At 42.7% G+C, this 18,928-nt stretch overlaps 1 protein-coding gene across 2 annotated transcripts in view; it reads right to left on the minus strand.

Annotated features, from left to right (window-relative positions):
• The window catches only part of RUFY1 (RUN and FYVE domain containing 1), a 44,157-nt gene that overhangs the window by 19,595 nt on the left and 5,634 nt on the right, over positions 1–18,928 (minus strand). Inside the window, exons 1-8 of one of the 2 annotated variants that reach the window (XM_072947110.1) lie at positions 17,092–17,197; positions 16,740–16,913; positions 15,301–15,418; positions 11,258–11,359; positions 9,580–9,703; positions 4,673–4,734; positions 2,323–2,388; positions 53–122 (exon numbers count right to left, since the gene is read on the minus strand). In XM_072947110.1, coding sequence (XP_072803211.1) covers positions 53–122; positions 2,323–2,388; positions 4,673–4,734; positions 9,580–9,703; positions 11,258–11,359; positions 15,301–15,418; positions 16,740–16,899 — 702 coding nt within the window. In that variant the 5' untranslated portion in view covers positions 16,900–16,913; positions 17,092–17,197. Of the gene's footprint in view, positions 1–52; positions 123–2,322; positions 2,389–4,672; positions 4,735–9,579; positions 9,704–11,257; positions 11,360–15,300; positions 15,419–16,739; positions 16,914–17,091; positions 17,198–18,928 lie in introns of those variants that run through there. The other variant, XM_072947109.1, reaches the window with a different exon arrangement.

The raw sequence follows: 18,928 nt of genomic DNA on the forward strand, positions 1-18,928 counted from the left end.
ATTTCTCTCAGCCTTGGCCATTCTGTCTTAAGAATGTCAGTAAGTTACAAACCTCTTCTTGAAGCTTTGAATTGGTCTTTTCCAAGCCATCGATCTTGGTTTGAAGATCTCCAACTGTGCAGCTGTAAAAAGAAAATAAAATATTAAGTAAATGTGAACTTATAAATACCGACTGTTTTCCCAACCCGCAAACGAGAACAGATTCCTAGGTTTCCTGAATGAAACAGAGTCATATGGTTGCCAATTAACTCACAGATGAGAATTCTAAATACATGCGTACGAGGTGTATGTGGGTATGTATGTATGTATGTATTTAGAACTTTTCAGTGTATTCCCCCCACCACCCCAAATATGCTACCCATTTCTTTTTCAGCCAACTGGAAAGAAAACAGTTTTTTTCCCAACACGATAGATGGGAACCAAAATGTGTTGGCAGTCATGTATCTAATGTAACATTCATAACCAGATACTGGGACTTTTGGGTAGTAGGATCAAAGGTGTTTTTTAATCTTTTTTTATACTTTGTGCCACTTTTCACATATTCTTTAAGTCATATGTACTGCTTTCATACTGAAAAATACACAGAAAGCTAAGGTAGACTTGATTAAAAAAAACAATAATAACCACAAAAATAATAGTAGTCATTTTCTTTTTGGACAATGTGCCAGGCCCTGTTTGTTCTAAGCATTTTTATTTATCTGTTAAAAATATTTTTTGTGGGGGGAGGTAATTAGGGTTATTAATTATTTCTAATGGAGGTACTGGGGTTGAACCCAGGACCTCATGCATACTAAGCAAATGCTCTAACACTGAGCTCTACGCTCCCACCTTGTTCTAAGCACTTTCAATGTAACAACTCATGTAATTCTCCCACAACCCTGTGAGAGAAATCTTATTGCTACTCTGTGTTAGACAAGGAAACCACCCTCCTGCCCCAAACGGGTGCTTCTTGCTGGTGAAAGGGGGCTACAAAGAAACAAATCTGGCAAGGCTCATGAGCTGAGGTTCAAGAATTAGGAGGGACAAAAAGAAAAACACAAAATGACGCAAAGTGGAAAAGAGAACAAAACAAAAGATATGGAGGGAATTAAAAGTTTTAGGAGTATGCCATTTTCAGTTCTGTACTCACTATATAACTTAGAAAACATTGATAAAATTTATATTTTTCTTAGGAAACATGAATTACCAAAAAAGACATATCCCCAAAAGGAGAGAAGCTAGATGGAGTAACAACTAAGGAAAAACTGAAAAGTTGGCGAAGTATTGCCTGCATGCAGACTTGGAGCTTCAGATTTTCAAGGAGCAAATAATGGTCATGAACTTGAAGGTGTTCCCAGGCACAGGAACAAGGCAAAGCTTCCTAATGCATTTTGTGAAGCTGCACAGCCCTGACACCACGTCAGGGGGAAAAGCTACAGGACTATGAGGTCAGGGTACATGTTAAATTATTATTACTATTTTTAAAATGAAAATATAGTCAGTTATGATGTGTCAATTTCTGGCATTAATGTTTCAGGCATACATGTACATATTCCTTTTCATATTCTATTTCATTTTCATTATAGGTTACTATGAGATACTGAATATAGTTCCTATAGTTCCTAGTTTTGTGCTATACAGAAGAGATTTGTTTCTTATCTATTCTATATATAGTAGTACATATGTTAAATTATTAAAGTGACGTTTGATCAAGTTGAGTTTACCCCTGTGATATGGGAATGGTTCAGTATGAAGAAGTTCATTAATAAAACATACCACTTCACTAGATTAAGAGATAAAAGTCATGATTAACTTCATGAATGCTAAGGCACTGGACAAAATTCAACATCGATTCCTTATCAAAACTCTCAATAAACTAGGAATGGATCAAGAATCTCTTTCTTAGTAGGGTGGGTAATAGCTCAATGGCAGAGTGTGTGCTTACCAGGCATGAGGTCCTGGGTTCAAGCCCCAGTACCTCCATTTAAAAAAAAAACAAAAACACTGGAGGGATGTGTGCTGATTCCAATCCAGCAGCAACAGCGCCTCCCATGCAGTGATTTCCAACCAGGGGGCTGTGGACTGCAGGGTGGCAGGTCGGGATTCATTTGTTACTCTCTAAATCGCATAACTGCACAACATGAAGGACCAAAGAGTTCTCCAAAACTCTTCATCAAGAAATCATAGTGCTCCAGTCCGTACACATGAGCATTGAATGATAACCTTTTCTCTTGGCTTGGAAAGAAGTTAGTTATAAATATACGGCAGCTCAAAAAAGTTCCACTAGGCAATTACCGAGTACTGAGAATGGACCACAACAGTGGAAAAAGGAGACAGTCCTACCTTAAGTGCCGGTTCAGTTCTTCTACATAGTTTTTTTGATCAAGGACATCAGTGATTCTTTCATGCCTTTTAAAAAGAGCGTAAAAAGAGAGAAATTACTTTTACTCAGCGTTGATGCTTTGTAATTGTCCCCCAACCTTCTGATCACCTCCTAGGAGAACTGTCATCAGGAAACCAAGAGACAGTCAGAGCTTAGTAGTGTCTGCATGGTCCCAAGTGAACCAGCAAGGTTGGCTGGGGAGACACGGAACCGCACTGGAAACACATGGCCCAGAAAACACGCTGCCCAGAGAGCAGCCTTCCTGCAGGTGCTCCCCCCGCCCACAGAAGCAGCATTCTTCGTCAACAGTTCCATGAAAAGATGCTCAACACCACTAAGCATCAGGGACACAGAAATCAAACCCACAATGTGATAATCACCTCACACCTGTCGGACTGGCTAGCATCAAGAAGACCAGAAATAGTAAGTGTTGGCCAGGATGTGGACAAAAGGGGACCCTGTGCGCTGTTGGCCAGAATGTAAATTGGCGTGGCCACTTAAAAAACAACACGGAGGTTCTTCAAAAATTAAAAGTAGAACTACCAAATGATCCAGTAATTCCACTCCTGGGCATTTATCCAAATGATATGAAAAGTAAAGGGCTGCAGATGGAAAATACCCTTCTTTTTCATGGGTGAGTTGTATTCCACTGCATACATATGATTCATCTTCTTTATCCATCCAACCTACTGGTGTGCACTTAGGATACATCCAAGTCTTGGCAATTATAAATGGTGCTGCTGTTAATAGCACGGTGTATGTATTGTTTTGAATTAATGCTTTTGTTTTTCTTGGATATATGCCCAGGAGTGGAACTGCTGGGCCATATGGTGGTTCAATTTTTAGGTTTTTGAGAAACCTCCATATTGTTTTCCATAGTGGCTGCACCAATTTGCACTCCCACCAACAGTGTACAAGGGGTCCCTTTTCCCCACACCCTCGCCAACATTTGCTATTTGTGTTCTTTGTGATGATGGCCATTCTGATGGATGTGAGATGGTGTCTCATTGTGATTTTGATCTGCATTTCCCTGATATTAGTGATGCTGAGCAACTTCTCATGTTCCTGTTGGCCATCTGCATTTCCTTTTCTAGAAAAATGTCTGTTCATTTCTTCTGCCCATATTTTAAATGGGCTATTTGTTTGTTTGCTTTTTAATTGAAGTACAGTTGATTTAAAGTGTTGTATTAGTTTCTGGTGCCCAGCATGGAGGGTCTTAGAGGGCATTATGCTAAGTGAAATAAGTCATACAAAGAAAGACAAATACTGTAAGATATTACTTACATGCAGGATCTAAAAAATACAGCAAACTAGTGCATATAACAGAAAAGAAACAGACTCACAGATGTAGAGAAGGAACTAACGGTGACGAGTGGGGAGAGAGGCGGGGGAGGGGCAAGATGGAGGTGGAGGATTAAGAGGGACAAACTATCAGGTATAAAGTAAGCCCCAAGGATGTGCTGTACCACATGGGGAACACAGCCAATGTTTTATAGCTATAAATGGAATGTAACTCTTAAAAATTGTGGGTCACTATCTTGTATACCTATAACATAATACTGTACATCAACTATACTTCAATTTAAAAAATATGACGTTGTAAAATGAATACATAAAAAAACCCCAAAGAAAATGAAAGGTAACTTGAAAACGTATCTGCACCCCCATGTTCATGGCAACATTATTTATAATAGACAAGATATGGAAACAACCTAAGTGGCCATCAATGGATGAATGAATAAAGCAAATGTGGTGCATTCACATTCACATTCACACAAAAAAGAAGGAAATCCTGACACTTCTGACAACATGAGTGGACTTTGGGGGCAGCATGTTAAGTGACAGAGAAAGACAAATATCTTATGATCTCACTTATACGTGGACTCTGAAACAAAGAAAGAAACAAACATAAAGCCTCACAGATACAGAGATTGGTGGCTGCTAGAGGCAGGAGTGGGAAAGTGGGTGAACGCAGTCAAATGGCACAAACTTCCAGTTATAAGACACGTAAGCCCCGGGGATGTATGTGAAGCATGGTGACTACAGTTCACAACACTGTATTTGAAAGCTGCTAAGACAGTAGATCCTAAAAGTTCTTGTCACAAGAAAAACAATTGTTTGTAACTATGCATGGTGTCGGATGTTAGCTGGACTTCTTGTGGTAATCATTTTGTAATATACACAAATACTGGATCATTATGTTATGCACCTGAAACTAATACAATGCCAATTATACCTCAATAAAAAAGTAGCATTCTTTGCTGGAATTTCATTAAAAACATGCAGGACAGCTTAAAATGCAGTACTTACTCTTTGCCACCATCAAGATCCTGCACATCCTTCAGATAGAGAGAAAAATCGATCACTCCAACCTGATTGAAATAAAGTAAGTTTAAATGAGAAATAATGTTTTCCACTTTCCACAAATCTTACAATCTTTAAAATTCAAGGTATTTACATTCCTATCTCTTTCCTACAAACAGTTTGTTAGGCTAACCAGGTTATAAAGTAGCAATCAATCACACCAACAAAACAAAAGAAAAAGAACCCCATCACCTTCTAGAAGAAAAATGTACTAAAAATCAGAATTTAAGGGAATATTCTGAAGTTTTACCACCTAGTTATGATTTATTTTTTGTATTTATTCAATAATCAACTTGTTGACAAAGATCAACAAAGTTCTTTGGGTACAAAGTAATAAAGAAAAAAGGGAGTCCTGGATCTCTGGACTGAAGCGGTGATCTTTACTGGTGCTCGGACTCCTGTCCCCGTATTAGGGTGTAATGGTCCAGTCAGTGCTTTAGGGGACATTCTCTGCCGCTGTGGGGAACTAGGGAGGGCCAAGCCCCCTTGCACATCTCACAGTCGGGGGCTTTGTCCAGAAACGAAGCACAGGAGAGGGAGAGAGTGAAAGCCCCAGCCTGCCACCATCCAGGCCAGTGTGAGTACGTGAAGCCATTCCTTTGAAATATAGGAAGACTGGGTCCATCAAAAGAGAAATATTTAAATCAGCCCTGTGACAGCCATGTCGCAGAACCCTACACAACCATAACAGGGAATGCAGAGGGTGGATATGTCATGATATGAAGAAAGCTGCAGGATAGAGTTTCAACTCAAGAATACCACGTGCAGCATTAACTCCTTATCAGCCCCACCGATGTTAAAGCCAAAGCTTTACGTGATGGTTTCTGCAACTTCTCTGTTGTACTTCCCACGAATCTACATTCCCAGCCCTTGAACCTGGGCAGCCTTACTGCCTGACCTGAGGAGCAGAGAGCGGCAGGAAGGATGCCGTGGCTTCCGCAGCCGGGTCAGCAAAGGTGGGAAGGGCCTCTTCCTGGCTCTGTCCCTTGGGCACATATCTTCGAAGCCCTGAGCTTCCCGGGGAGAAGTCTGGCTACCTTGAGGCACCAGGCTGGAGACCGATTAGAGAGGCCATATGCAGACAGAGATGCCCAAGAGGCCCCTGCTGCTCCCGCCCCAGCTCACTGAGCCTTCTCAGCCCAGAGGACAGTGACAGCGCCCGCCTTCAGCCGTTCCAGCCCTAGGCGCTAACTGCCTGTCATTGCAGGAGCCCTTAGGAGGCGCCTCCCTGAGTCCAGCCAACCCGCAACTGTGAGTGACCGTTACTGTTTATGTGACTGTTAATTAGTTACGTAATACAATAGAAAACCAGGGAAGAGTTAACTAAAAACAAAACCTATGTATTATGACTAATAGATCTCAAAGAAACAAATGATGTCTTGAAAAATATAAAGGACCAAAAATTGTTCTAAGACTAAGGAAACCAGTAAGTTGACCGAAAGCTATGCAAAAAATTAAAGTGGTCAAAGAACCGAGGACCACAAAGCTTTCGGCATAAAGCTGAAATGGTCATACCAGCAAGTTTTAACAAACCTTTAAAGAGAACTAATTCCTGCTCTAACAAACTGTGGTACAAAAATGAGTAGGAAAAAGAAGAACACTATCCAGCCTATTTTATGAAGTTAATACAATCCTGACACTGAAAAGTGACTAAGACAGGATAGAGGAGGAAAATTCAGAAGGGTGTCATTCATAAGTGGAAACACAAAAATTCCCCCCAAACCACAGACATACTAAACCTAGGAGCACACTAAAAGAATAATGCATGATGACCAAGCAAGGTTTCCTTTAGGAATGTGGGGATCATATCACAATAGGAAATCACAAATTAATTCAATTATAATATTTGTTAAAAATGGATATGACATTTCATAGATGCCAAAAAGGTATTTGACAGCATCCAACATTCACGTTTAATAAAAATGAACACGTCAACCCAATCCAAAAATGGGCAGAAGACCTAAACAAGCAATTCTCCAAGGAAGACATACAAATGATCAATAGGCACATGAAAAAATGCTCAATATCACTAATTATCAGAGAAATGCAAATCAAAACTACAGTGAGGTATCATCTCACACCAGTCAGAATGGCCATCATTCAAAAATCTACAAATGACAAATGCTGGAGAGACTGTGGAGAAAAGGGACCCTCCCCCCACTGCTGGTGGGAATGCAGTTTGGTGCAGCCACTGTGGAAAACAGTATGGAGATTCCTCAAAAGACTAGGAATAGACTTACCATATGACCCAGGAGTCCTGCTCCTGGGCATATATCCAGGAGGAACCCTACTTCAGGATAACACCTGCACCCCAATGTTCATAGCAGCACTATTTACAATAGCCAAGACATGGAAACAGCCTAAATGTCCATCAACAGATGACTGGATAAAGAAGCTGTGGTATTTTTATACAATGGAATACTATTCAGCCATAAAAACTGACAATATAACGCCATTTGCAGCAGCATGGATGCTCCTGGAGAATGTCATTCTAAGTGAAGTAAGCCAGAAAGAGAAAGAAAAAGTCCGTATGAGATCGCTTATATGTGGAATCTAAACAAACAAACAAAGCATAAATACAAAACAGAAACAGACTCATAGACATAGAATACAAACTTGTGGTTGCCAAGGCGGTAGGGGGTGGGAAGGGATAGACTTGGAGTTCAAAATGTAGCATAGATAAACAAGATTATACTGTGTAGCACAGGGAAATATATACAAGATCTTGTGGTAGCTCACAGTGAAAAAAATGTGACAATGAATATATGTATGTTCATGTATAACTGAAAAATTGTGCTCTACACTGGAATTTGACACAACATTGTAAAATGATTATAAATCAATAAAAAATGTTAAAAAAAATGAACACGAGAAAGAGAATCCCTCAGACATCAACAGTAAATAGTCACACTTCATGGCGACACACAAGAGGCAGCGTGTTCCAGGTGAGAACGGGCCAGGGGGCTCTATCACGTCTATTATTTCATACAAATCCCATTCAAGTTTTTATTCTGGAATCAACAAAATGATGTTCAAAGTCATCTGGTGGAATGAACAGCCTCAGCTATACTGGAAAGAGTATCAGGAGGTGAGCTGCCGGAGCATAAACCACACTACATGGGAACAGGGATTAAAGACTTCGCAGGGAGGAGCATGGAGCTCAGGGGTAGAGCACGTGCTTAGCATGCACAAGGTCCTGGGTTCAATCCTCAGCGCCTCCATTAAAAAAAAAAAAAGAAAAAGAAGAAAAAAAGCAAGTAAACCTAATTACCTTCCCCCTACCAAAAAGACTATGTAACCGGCATAGAAATAAAATAAAGAAATCAGAGACTAAACACAGTCCAGAAATAAGCCTTAGCATATAATTTCACACATGATAAAGGTGGAATTTCAAATTAGTTAGGAAAATAATTTTTAATACATGATATTCAGAAAACTGTTTACTATTTATAGAATAAATCTAGATTTCCACCTCACACTGCATCAAAATGAATGATCAGCAGATTATTTAAATGCAAAATATATATATTTCATTTTAAAAATTAGGTTAATTTTTAGATGTGGAAGGATCTTCTAAGCACAATACTATATAGAAGGTATAACAGAAAACTCCATGAAATTTGGCTGCATAAAAACCAAACAAATTCTACAGGGAAAATAAGCCCTAAGAAACCAGAAATTTATAACAAAATATTCTGAAAAATGCTGAATATCTTTAATCTATAATAAAGAAGTAGAAAAGGTGAAAAACTAAAAAAAAAAAAGGCAAATTACAAAATCGCAAAATGGTGCACTTGGAATAATCATATTTTGGTTTAATGAGAAAGTGAAACTTCAAGTATCTCTCTCTGAAATGCATAAATACAAACACACACCCCTTTATTCATGTGCTGGGAAGATACATCCCCAAATGTAACACCCATTTAGCTGTCTCTACATAATGGGATTATATGTGATATTTTGATTCTTTTCGAAAAAACTTCTCTGTAGTTTTTGAAAAATTTTCAACATGCAAAAACAAGAAAACTACTGAAAAAAAAAAGAGAGAGAGCGAGGAGAGGTTACAAAAAACCAAAAGAGCTGACCTGGCCCCGAAGGGACTGGGGAAGCTTTAGATGCTTCGTGTCCAAACATGTGGTGGTAAGAAGGCCAGGTGGTGGCCCATCCACAGCTACAGATGCCCTGAAGAGGGGTGGAGGCGACGATGGGGCACGGTGTCCTGATTTACAGTCCCGGCCACCAGTTTAGGTCTCAGCCCTGCTCACTGGCTCCCGTGCAGAGGGCTGCCCCACCTCACAGGGCACCCTGCACCCTCCTGCTTGCTTTCCTCGGGGCTCTGCTCTATCAGATCTCTCTGAGTCACCTTCCCACTTCCTATGCAACCTTTCGGGACTTTTAGACTTGCCTGCTCAATGTTTTTGCTTTCTGTATTCTTGGCTACTTCAACTCACGACCTGGTTGGCTGCTAGATCGATCTTCCTCAATCCCAGGCCTGATCATTTCAGGATCCTGCTTAAAAACCTCCTACGGCTTCCAAAGCTCTAGGGACAAAAGCTGAAGCTGCTGGCACGTCACTGGTGGCAGGATAACTCCACCCCGCCTGCAGTGTCCCCTCACTCACGGAGCACCCCATGTCCCAGCCACCGAGAACTGCTTCCTGACCCCAGACACACCATGCGTTCCCTGTGCACCCAAGCTATGTCTTCACCCTTTCCCGAGACCTTCGCCAGCTGCTCAGTCCTGTGCCGGGTGCCCCCTGCTCCTTTCGGGGGTACAGCACACGTCTGCAGATTCTCCGTAAAACCCCTGGCCCAAAAAAGGCATTCCATCTAGAGTTAAAATTCCCGTTTTACCTGAGAATCCAAGTCTTCTCCTTTTAAGCAGAGATTGGCATCAAGCACGTTGAGTCCCACCAACAGACCGACGATCACCATCCCTTCTTCTTCCATCATTAATGCCTCAGGTTCATAGAACTCACTGAAAAGGGATCCACAGGACAGAAACACCTTCACCAGCCTTCTCCCGGACCCACCTGCCCTGTGGCCTCTTAGCCCGCGGCCTGGCTGCCAGCCCCACCGGGAGTCAGAGGCTCCCTTGTCCGAATTTCCTTCTGCCTCTCATTCCGGCTCCTGCTTCGTGTGCTGCTGCTTCCTCCCTAGCCTCGCCTCTCTTCCTGTGGCTCCTCCCACCTCTGGTCCAAGGTGAACTCCTCCGTTCGGATCCTGGACCCCCAGTCCTTCTCATGTCTTGGTGCCTGTGTTCCGGAACATCACTCTGCCTCTCCTGCCCCCTGACTCCTTCTTTTGTGTCCCTATGAACTACTTCTACACTGACATTCATGTCAACAGGAAGTGGGATCCCACAGCCTCCCCTTCCCCCAAGAGTAAAGCCCTTCCTTCTTCCCTGCGACCCACAGGACAACACTGGCTGATTGTACCTCCTTACCTGCCCCAGTCCCCTCAGCCACGTGCAGTAGGCGCCATCCATTACTGCTCTGCTCACCAGGGATTTGCTAATTCACCATTGTGGGTGTGAGTGCATGAGAACTTGTTTTAAGAATTAGTTCACTGGAACAAAATCTGTACCTTAAAGTTACTCAGTGTAACTGTACTCAAAGTGCAAAGTATGTGAACTATTTGAAATCAGTATTTATCCTGTAAAGGTATGTTCAATAATAAGCCATGACTTGAAAATTTTGGGTGACAGGCCGTATCATAAAAGATACTTTTATTTCAGTTAGACAAAGGAATTACCTCTAGAGAGATTTTTCCCCTTGTACATTCTCATATCCTGGAGAAAATTCCTCTTAGAAATTTTGCTAATATAGTTATAAATATAAAAAATGAACTCAGTCATAAATTTCAGAGACAGCCAGTTCATCTTTACTGAAGCCAAGAGATATAAACGTTTACAAACTGAGTATGGAATCCTAAAACAGGTAATCTAGGTTTGTTCTTTTACAAAAAGCAGGGTTTTAGACTTGAAAATTGCCCCTGAATCTAGTTAAAGTCATTTTTCCCCCTCCTATCATCCAATCAAATAAATGTCATTTTGTTGACACTTAATGGAGAAGGCTGTTGGTTACCTCATCTTAGGTATTTTAGAGGAATTGTCTTCAAATGGCTTTTCAAAATGAAAAGTAATATGAATCTTCATTCATAATGACTTTTAGATATCAGTGCTCAAAAATAAAATACTATTTTAAAACTAAGCCACAGAATATTTACACTTAAAAATAATTTGAATAAAAGCTGTGTACATTATACATCGTTGTTTATTTTTATTTTTTAAATTTTTAAAAAACTTTTTTTGGGGTGGAATTAGGTTTATTTAGGTAATTAGGTTTATTTATTTCTTTCTTTAAATGGAAGTGCTGGGCATTGAACCCAGGACCTCGTGCATGCTAAGCATGTGCTCTACCACTGAGCTGTACCCTCCCCTCTACATCCTTGTTTTAATTCCAAATGATTTACAGAACTGTGTTCTAATTACTTACAAACCAGAAGGCAAGCAGAAAAGGGGATGAAATACCTTAAGAGATGTTTATTGTCTATAAGCACTTTCAGATAGTCTGCCAGTTTCTTCTGCATGAGTGCCAGATAAAGCCAAGCTCTGCCCCTTCCCACAGCTGTCCTAGAACCCAAACAGAGAGTCAAACTGTTACAGCATGCCAGTAACAAAACACCAAGGGGAAAGAGCCAGCTGAGCCCAGGAGAAACACACATTCCCACATGCACACGCCTGTGCTTGTGGATGCAGAGAACCTGTGAGCAGAGCTGTCCCGGCGGCTGGGGGAGCCCACGGGGAAGGCTGAGGGCATGGCTCATTCCTTTGGGGACTATCTGAGACCTGTATCACGGGCATGTACTTTTTCTTTTCCAAGAAATAAAAAAGGAAAAAGATTTAAGCCACAAACAGCTGATTTCTGGAACAAATACAATTAGATAAAACTTGGCAAGTATTCATAAAATTTCACAGGGAGCTAGGAAGTATCAGGTTAGACTGTATAATGGATAAACATTCTTGCAAAAGACTAACATAGAACATAGTTGTCAGGAGATTCTTATTTTTATTTTGGCGGGGAGGTAAGTACGTTTATTTACTTGATGGAGGTACTGGGAATTGAATCCAGGACCTCAAGCATACTAGGCAAGCACTCTACTGCTGAGCCAAACCCTCCCCCTGAACATAGTTGTTGAAGTGTTAAAGTCCCACAAGATTTCTAAGGCATTAGCTCAAAGGTACAATTGTATTTTTGATTGGGGTAAAATACACATAACAAAGTTTACCACCTTACCCATTTTTTTCTTTAATGGAGGTACTGGGGATTGAACCCAGGACCTTGCGTATGCTAAGTGTGCACTCTACCACTGAGCTATGTCCACCCTGCCCCCAGCTCACCCAGCTTTAAGTGTTCGGTTCAGTACTGTTCACCTCGTACAACCAATCTCAAAGGTGCGATTTTGAAAAGATCTGTTTTAAACGTTAAAGGAAAAGAAAAAGCCTCCCAATTGTAGACCTAACACTAATTAAGAGAAAAAGATTCTGTTCTGAGCAGAGTAACTGCATGTGTAATATCCCAGAACGTTAGAATTACTGCTGTCACTTTGTATCTGCGTCAAAGCGTCAGAGGGCGCCCAACCTAATCAGTATAGAAGGCTTTGGATTCCTCACCGTTCCAACAAATGACGGTAAACCAGAGTAAAAAGGAAAGGAAATATAGTAGAGAAAAGGGTATCTGATGTTGGCAGGATGGGGAAAGTGGACACTGATGTGTGCTGTTGGTGGGAGTGTAAACTGGTACAACAGACATTTGATGACAGCAGGCCGTCAACACATCTAGTAACACAGGGAAGTGACCGAGGATGCACACAAGACGCATGTTTGGGGATGGTCACCACTGCACTGTTTGGATAATGAGAATTTGAAAACAACCCCAAGGCTCAAAGTGGGGGTGGGGTGGGGGGTGGTTATACAACAGAATGCTATGTGCTCATTTCAGAAATGATGTGATAGAGAAGTTATTCATCGAAAAAAAAAATGACATTGTGGGTGAATATTTAATATGGGAAAAAGGTTTGAAATCTCATATTAAATGGAAAAAGGGCTATTAAACAGCATGTACAGTTCACTGCGTGCTGCTCCTTCCCGTTCCCCGTCTCCATACAGTAACACGCTGCTCTTAGCTCAGGTGCACTTTCCAAACGTTTCTGTGCATATGAAAAGAAATTCTTATTTTCTCCCATTTTTATAAAAAAATTAGTAATGTTATACATACTGTTCTATAACTTGCTTATCTCACTGAATATCTGTCATTTTGGAATTCTTTCCACACACAAGGAACTTCTCACTCATGTTTTCATAGCTGTAGAGTGTTCCAGTATTGGGCTGCACCAGAATTTATTTAGCTGGTTTTTCATCTAGGCTGTTTCTAACCTTCTGCTGTTACAAATGACACTGCAGTAGGTATTTCTGTACGTGTGTCATTTCCACATGTTAGATCTGTGGGCTGAAACACCGAGAAGTGGAAATGCCGGCTCGAAGGGTCGGTGCCGTGGTGGCTTTCGTGGATAGTACCAGTCTTCCACGGAAGGAATGCAACACAGTGCTGGGGGGGGCGGAGGGGAATCCGTCTTTTCTATTCATCAGACTTCGCACCTTTAGGATCTAGAAGGATATTGACACTAACTTCAGTGTTTTGGGTTTTTTTCCTGAGTAGTGGGCTCACAAAAACATCTCTTTTCTCTTGTTTTTGTTTCCTAATTAAAGGGTATATGATAATAATATTTTAAAAGGCTGTTTTTAATTTTCAAGAGAGAGAGAGAGGCCTTGTCTGTTGTCTGGTTGTAAGTGCCAACATGTGAAATCGTATTCATTGTGTAACAGTACGCTTAGTAACAAACCACAGCAGGAGAATAATGAACAATTTGGGGTGGCAGGCCATGCTGTAAAAGGTGTTTTTATCTCAACTGGACAAGGGAATTAAACTCTAGAGAGACCCCTCTCAGGATGCCAAGTTCATCCTGCAAGTTTCAAACCACCTTAGAGCTGTCTCTCCCCTTCAAAAAACATGAGTCATAACTTCCAAAATACTGTAGAAGTTTTGGAAGTTTTTTTTACTATTTCATGAAATAGTAAAAACACTGCAGCTCTTCATGGAACAAAGCACTAGCTGTTTCTCACACGGCCCCTCCGGGGGAATCAAGAAAAGGGAGCTACTGCTTATTTCCTAAAAAGGCAGACACTGTGCAGGTCGGCAGGGGTTTAGCATCCACAGGGTTAATGAGGACACAGAAGCAGTGAATCTGGCTGACAATAAGCTTTTTGTTAGAGTAACAAGACTTCAAAAGCGCCTCCCTTGCCTAAGTGGAAACTGAGGCCTGAATGCAAGTGGGGAGAGTCTGGCTCCGCTCCAGGCAGAACACCCTGGGACCGGCCTAGTGCTGCGCTCTTGAGGGGGTGGGCTGGTTGGAAGGCGATGGGCAGCAGAACCACATAAAGAATGGAAGAAACAAAGCAGAAGCCAAGGGAAGCTCATGAGAGGGTCAGCAAGTAAACACATGAGAGGATAACAACTGCAAAAGGCTTTCATCTTGCGTGTGCAGGCTCAGAGGGCGGAACTTGGGAACGAGTTCTTAAATCCTATCTTGAGAAGGATGCACAGGGCTTGGCAGCAATGGAGGTTAGGGGATTGATAAGGTTTCAGAGTCCAGCAGACCCGCATTCTCCTCCTGGCTCCACACTCACTTGGCGAGGGACCTTGGGCAAGTTCCTTAACCACTCTGAGTCTCAGTTTCCACACCTGTAGATGGGGACACCAACAGCTTTCCTAGGGGCTTGTTGTGGAGGATAAAACGAGATCACGAAGTGGCCTTAGCACAGCGCCTGGTGCACGGCAGGCCTTTAGTTCACAGTGGTGGCTGCTATTATCTGAAAATGGAGCAGACCAGACCTGCAGGAGAAGGCCCGGGGCTGGATGGTTGGGTCTGCTGGGGAAGGCTCCGCGGGGTTCTTCTGCTTTAGCCTAAGGATCTCTAGGGCCCCTTTTTAAACGCAGATTCCATGCCATGCCTTTTTGTGTTCCACTCAGTTTTTGATTTCTGAGCCTATATACAGGGATCCCAAGGGCAAACCCAGACAAGGCACGTGATTCATCAGCCCCAGCCTTTTCACAACTGTCCCTTGTTGTGGAATTTAAGTCTGACTCACAGTGCATTATGCAGAAGACCGCGCAGGTGCATCCAAAGCCAGGATGTCAGAGGTGCAACTCCTCCCTTCCCTCCTGTAACTGCTCTCTAGGCGACATCTTTTCACACTATTTGACCTTGTGTGACAACCAGGACTCACTGTACTCATTTTAAAGGAAAGGAAACTGAGGCTCAGAGAGGGGCAAAGCTTGCCCAAGCTCATGTGGAAAATGAAAAGCATAGCTGGGACTAAAGTAGAGTGTGGCTCGTGCAACAATTTGTTCTAAGTTAGAAAGCGCTTTATCAGCAAGGAGTTGAGAAATCAGTAAATACAAGAGAGTTTTGTTTTTTTAAAACATCAAATCGATACAACTACTTCTCACTCACTTTAATTCTGGCAGGTTTCTGACACTAGTGGCTATATCTGATGCTTCTGGACAAAGTTTCTCCACCAGCTCCAAAGGACCAAAGAAAGATTTATTTTGGCCAATAAAACTCTTCTTAACTAAAAGGGAAAACAAAAATGTTATTGATAAGAACAGTTTGCAAAATGTCTTCAGGGGCCCACAGCCTCTCTCCCAAAAGCCAAATGACTGCACGGAGCTGCACTGCTTCCTCCTGATTCAGTCCCAGCTATGGACTGGGAGAGGCCAGGAAACAAATGAGCCCTCCTCCCTCTGACGACAGGGTGTCTCTGAGAGACCCACTGTGCTCTTTCTCCCAAGTACTCACTGCTCACAAAAAACAAGTGCTCAAATAATTACCTGTGAAATCCTTCCCCTTTCTCCTTCCCATCTAATGCCAAAATCAATGCTTGATTTCAAACCATCTCCACCATCCCTCATCTGAATCGTTGCAATAACCCCTAATGGGTCTCCCTGATGCTAAATTGTCATGTCTCCACCTTTACAATTGGTTCTCCACATAGCTGGAAGTTCTTTTTAAAATATAAGTCTGATCTTGTATTTCCCTTGCTGAACATCCTCCAAATACTCTTAGAATAAAATCCAGCTCCTCACCTGACCTATAAAGGCCTATGTCATCCAGCCTGTTCAACCTCTCTGACCTCATCCCCTTCTCAGCGCATCTCAGTTACCTGGTGCCTTCTTCAAACCAAGGTTCGTCCCGCTCAGGATCTTTGCACCTGTTGTGTTTGGTTGTGTTTTTCTAGGAATGCTCTTGCCCTAAACTTTTGCACAATTGACTCCTTCTCCTGTAGGTCTCAGCTCACATTTCACCTCCCCAGAAAGACCTTCCCATCCTAGCTGAAAGGTTTTTTTCCTTGATTCCCTATCATTGAACCCATTTTGCTTCCCTGAATTTGTAGCATTTTGTAATTATGTTTGCTTCTGAGTTTTTTGTCTGTCTCCTCTTCTAGAACTGTGCTGCCTAAGGTAGTCACTAGCCACAAGTGCTAATGAGAACTTGAAATGCAGCTAGTGCACTGGAGGTGTGCTGTAACTATAAAACACGTGGATTTTTAAGCCTCAATATAAAAAATAATGTAAAATATCTGTTTGTCAGAATGACAATATTTTGGCTGTATTAGGTTCAATAAGATATATTACTAAAAACTAATTTCGTCCGTTTCTTTTTACTTTTTTTTTTTTAAAGTGTTTACTAGAGCATTAGAAATCGCACGTGTGGCTTGCACATTTCCATCTGACAGCGCCACTCTAGAATGTCGCGTCTTGTGGGCAGGGACCTTGTTTGCCTTGTGCACTGCTGTTATCCCAGCACCCAGAACAATGTTTGGCATGGATGAACACACGCTGCGCAAACAGCGAGCCCGAATCCCCACGCCCCGGACGCCCCCTCAGGCTCACCTTTCAGCCCATGTTTGAGGCAGTGCTCCATCACTACGAAGAACTGCTGCAGCGGGGCATGGTCCGCATCCAGGCTGCGGCCCAGGCTCAACGCAGACTGGAGCAAGACCTTGATGCTGAGTTTCATCATGTGCATCAGGTTGGTACGTTCCTCCATCATCTGGCACTTGGAAGCTGTAGGCAGAAGCAGGAACGGCTGTTAGTGGGCTGAGTATAGTGCAGGGTGAGAGGGCTTGACGGCCAGACAATGAAGGGAAAGACAGGCCAGGCAGTCTGGTCGGAGCGCTGGACGCGCGGATTAACCGGGGTTAGCAGCCAACCGGCCCTTGACCCGGGGAGGTCACAGCCGCACCTGGGCTGCTGAGGCTGTGGGTCACACTCCAGAGACCTCTCCCAGGTGGCTCCGCGCGTTGCTATGGCGACGGCCCTACCAAGGCTCAGCGCGATTGGTCTCTCTCACACCCTTGTTCCATTTTCGACCAATGCAAGGGCTCACACTCCCGGAAGCCCGGCCCCCCGCTCGAAGGCGTGCTGGGAGGGTGCCCCGCCCCGCCTCTTGCCTATTGGCCGAGTCCAGCTCAAGACCACGCCCACGGGGCTCTCGGGTGCCATGTTGACCGCAGAAGAGGCTTGCCGGCTGGGTCGCGGGTTCTCCGCACCTCCCCACGACGGCTCCCCGAGCCGGCCCTCTGGTCCGACGGTGCCGCCCGGTGCCCTCGGGGAAGCATCTGTCCCTCAGTTCCCGACTCGGATTCTCGTTGTCGCCCATCCTTCGTCCACAGTTCGTGGACGGTTACGAGTTCTAATTTTTTTTTGTCAGTAAAACAATGAAAGGAACTCAGCTGCTTTTCCATTTCAACTCCATTAAACTTGCCGCTTTGAGAGTAAAGAACTGTGTCTGCAGTCAGTATCAGAGATCCATGACAAATGCTTATCAAGTGTCCTCTCAAGCCCAGGAGACTGTCCCTCTAGAAATAATGTAGACCCCAAAACAGCGCTGGCAGCAAAAATAAGCCCCCGGTCCCCGCGCGCCGCTCTCCGCACCCGCCCACCGCTCAGTCTCTCAACTGTTTGTCCCCTGGATTCGGGGGTCGGGTGGGGACAGTACTGTCTTAGTTTGCAGTTGTTGGATTATTACAGCTGTTAAGCAGCTTTTCCTGTTTATTGTCTCCTAGTGTTTCTTCTGTGAATTGCCTGTTAAATCTTTTAACTTTCTTGAATTGTTTGCCCTGATCTCACTGATCTGTATATTCTGGATATTAATCCTTTGTTTACCTGGTTTATTTCATGGGCATTAATTAATATGGACATATACAAAGTTAAAAGAGCATCTATATGTATAGCTAAATCGGAAAGAATAATGCTATATGTCTGTGAATTTATAATACAGGTATTAAGTAAATATTATTGAGACTGGAGACAGCCTGGGACTGAAAATTCTGAATTCCCTCAGCAAAACCAGAGAAGACAGCTACCGGGAAAGAAAAATCAGTCTAAATGTTTCATCTTGGTTGTGGAAAAAGAAAAAATGGATTTTAAGTAAAGCATTTGGGTAGAGGTGGTATAATTATTTTTAGATTTTAAGAGAATCCTATGTATTACATTTATAAATTTGAAAACTTTAATGAAATGGATGATTGGCAAAGGACACAGAAATTGTAAAACCTCATCAAGGGGAGGGAGAAATCCTGAACAGACCAATAACCAGAGAGGCAATTTGTAAAGATTTATCCTTAAAGAAGATACCAATCCCAGATCTATAAACAAAGTAGTAGTCTTTGAGTGGGGATGCCTAGCCAGGAAGTCCTGCTGACAGCTTGGCAGGCCTAGATGGTTTAAGGAAATTGATTTCTAGATCCTCAAGTTTCACAGACACTTCTCCTACTCTACAGAAGGGCAATTCACCCCTTGTCCCGTATCTTCCTCTGGGTGCACTGACCTGGGGTGCAGAAAGCCCCACACACGATATGAAAGTGAAGCTGCCTTTGATGATAATCATGTCACCAAAACCATGAAGAACTTCCAGTCTCTCATTGCTTTACTGAACTTAGTTAAGGAAACCTGGTCTCGGGGGAAAGGGGTGGTCTCTAGCCCTCTGCTGGGTATTCTGACTTTAGAAAGGTTAAAAAAGTTCCCCCACAAATAAATGCAATTGTTGTCAGCTGCTCTCAATACTCACACCTTGGATG

The sequence above is a fragment of the Vicugna pacos genome, chromosome 22 (genome assembly GCF_048564905.1).
Source record: "Vicugna pacos chromosome 22, VicPac4, whole genome shotgun sequence".
NCBI classification, from domain to species: Eukaryota; Metazoa; Chordata; class Mammalia; order Artiodactyla; family Camelidae; genus Vicugna; species Vicugna pacos.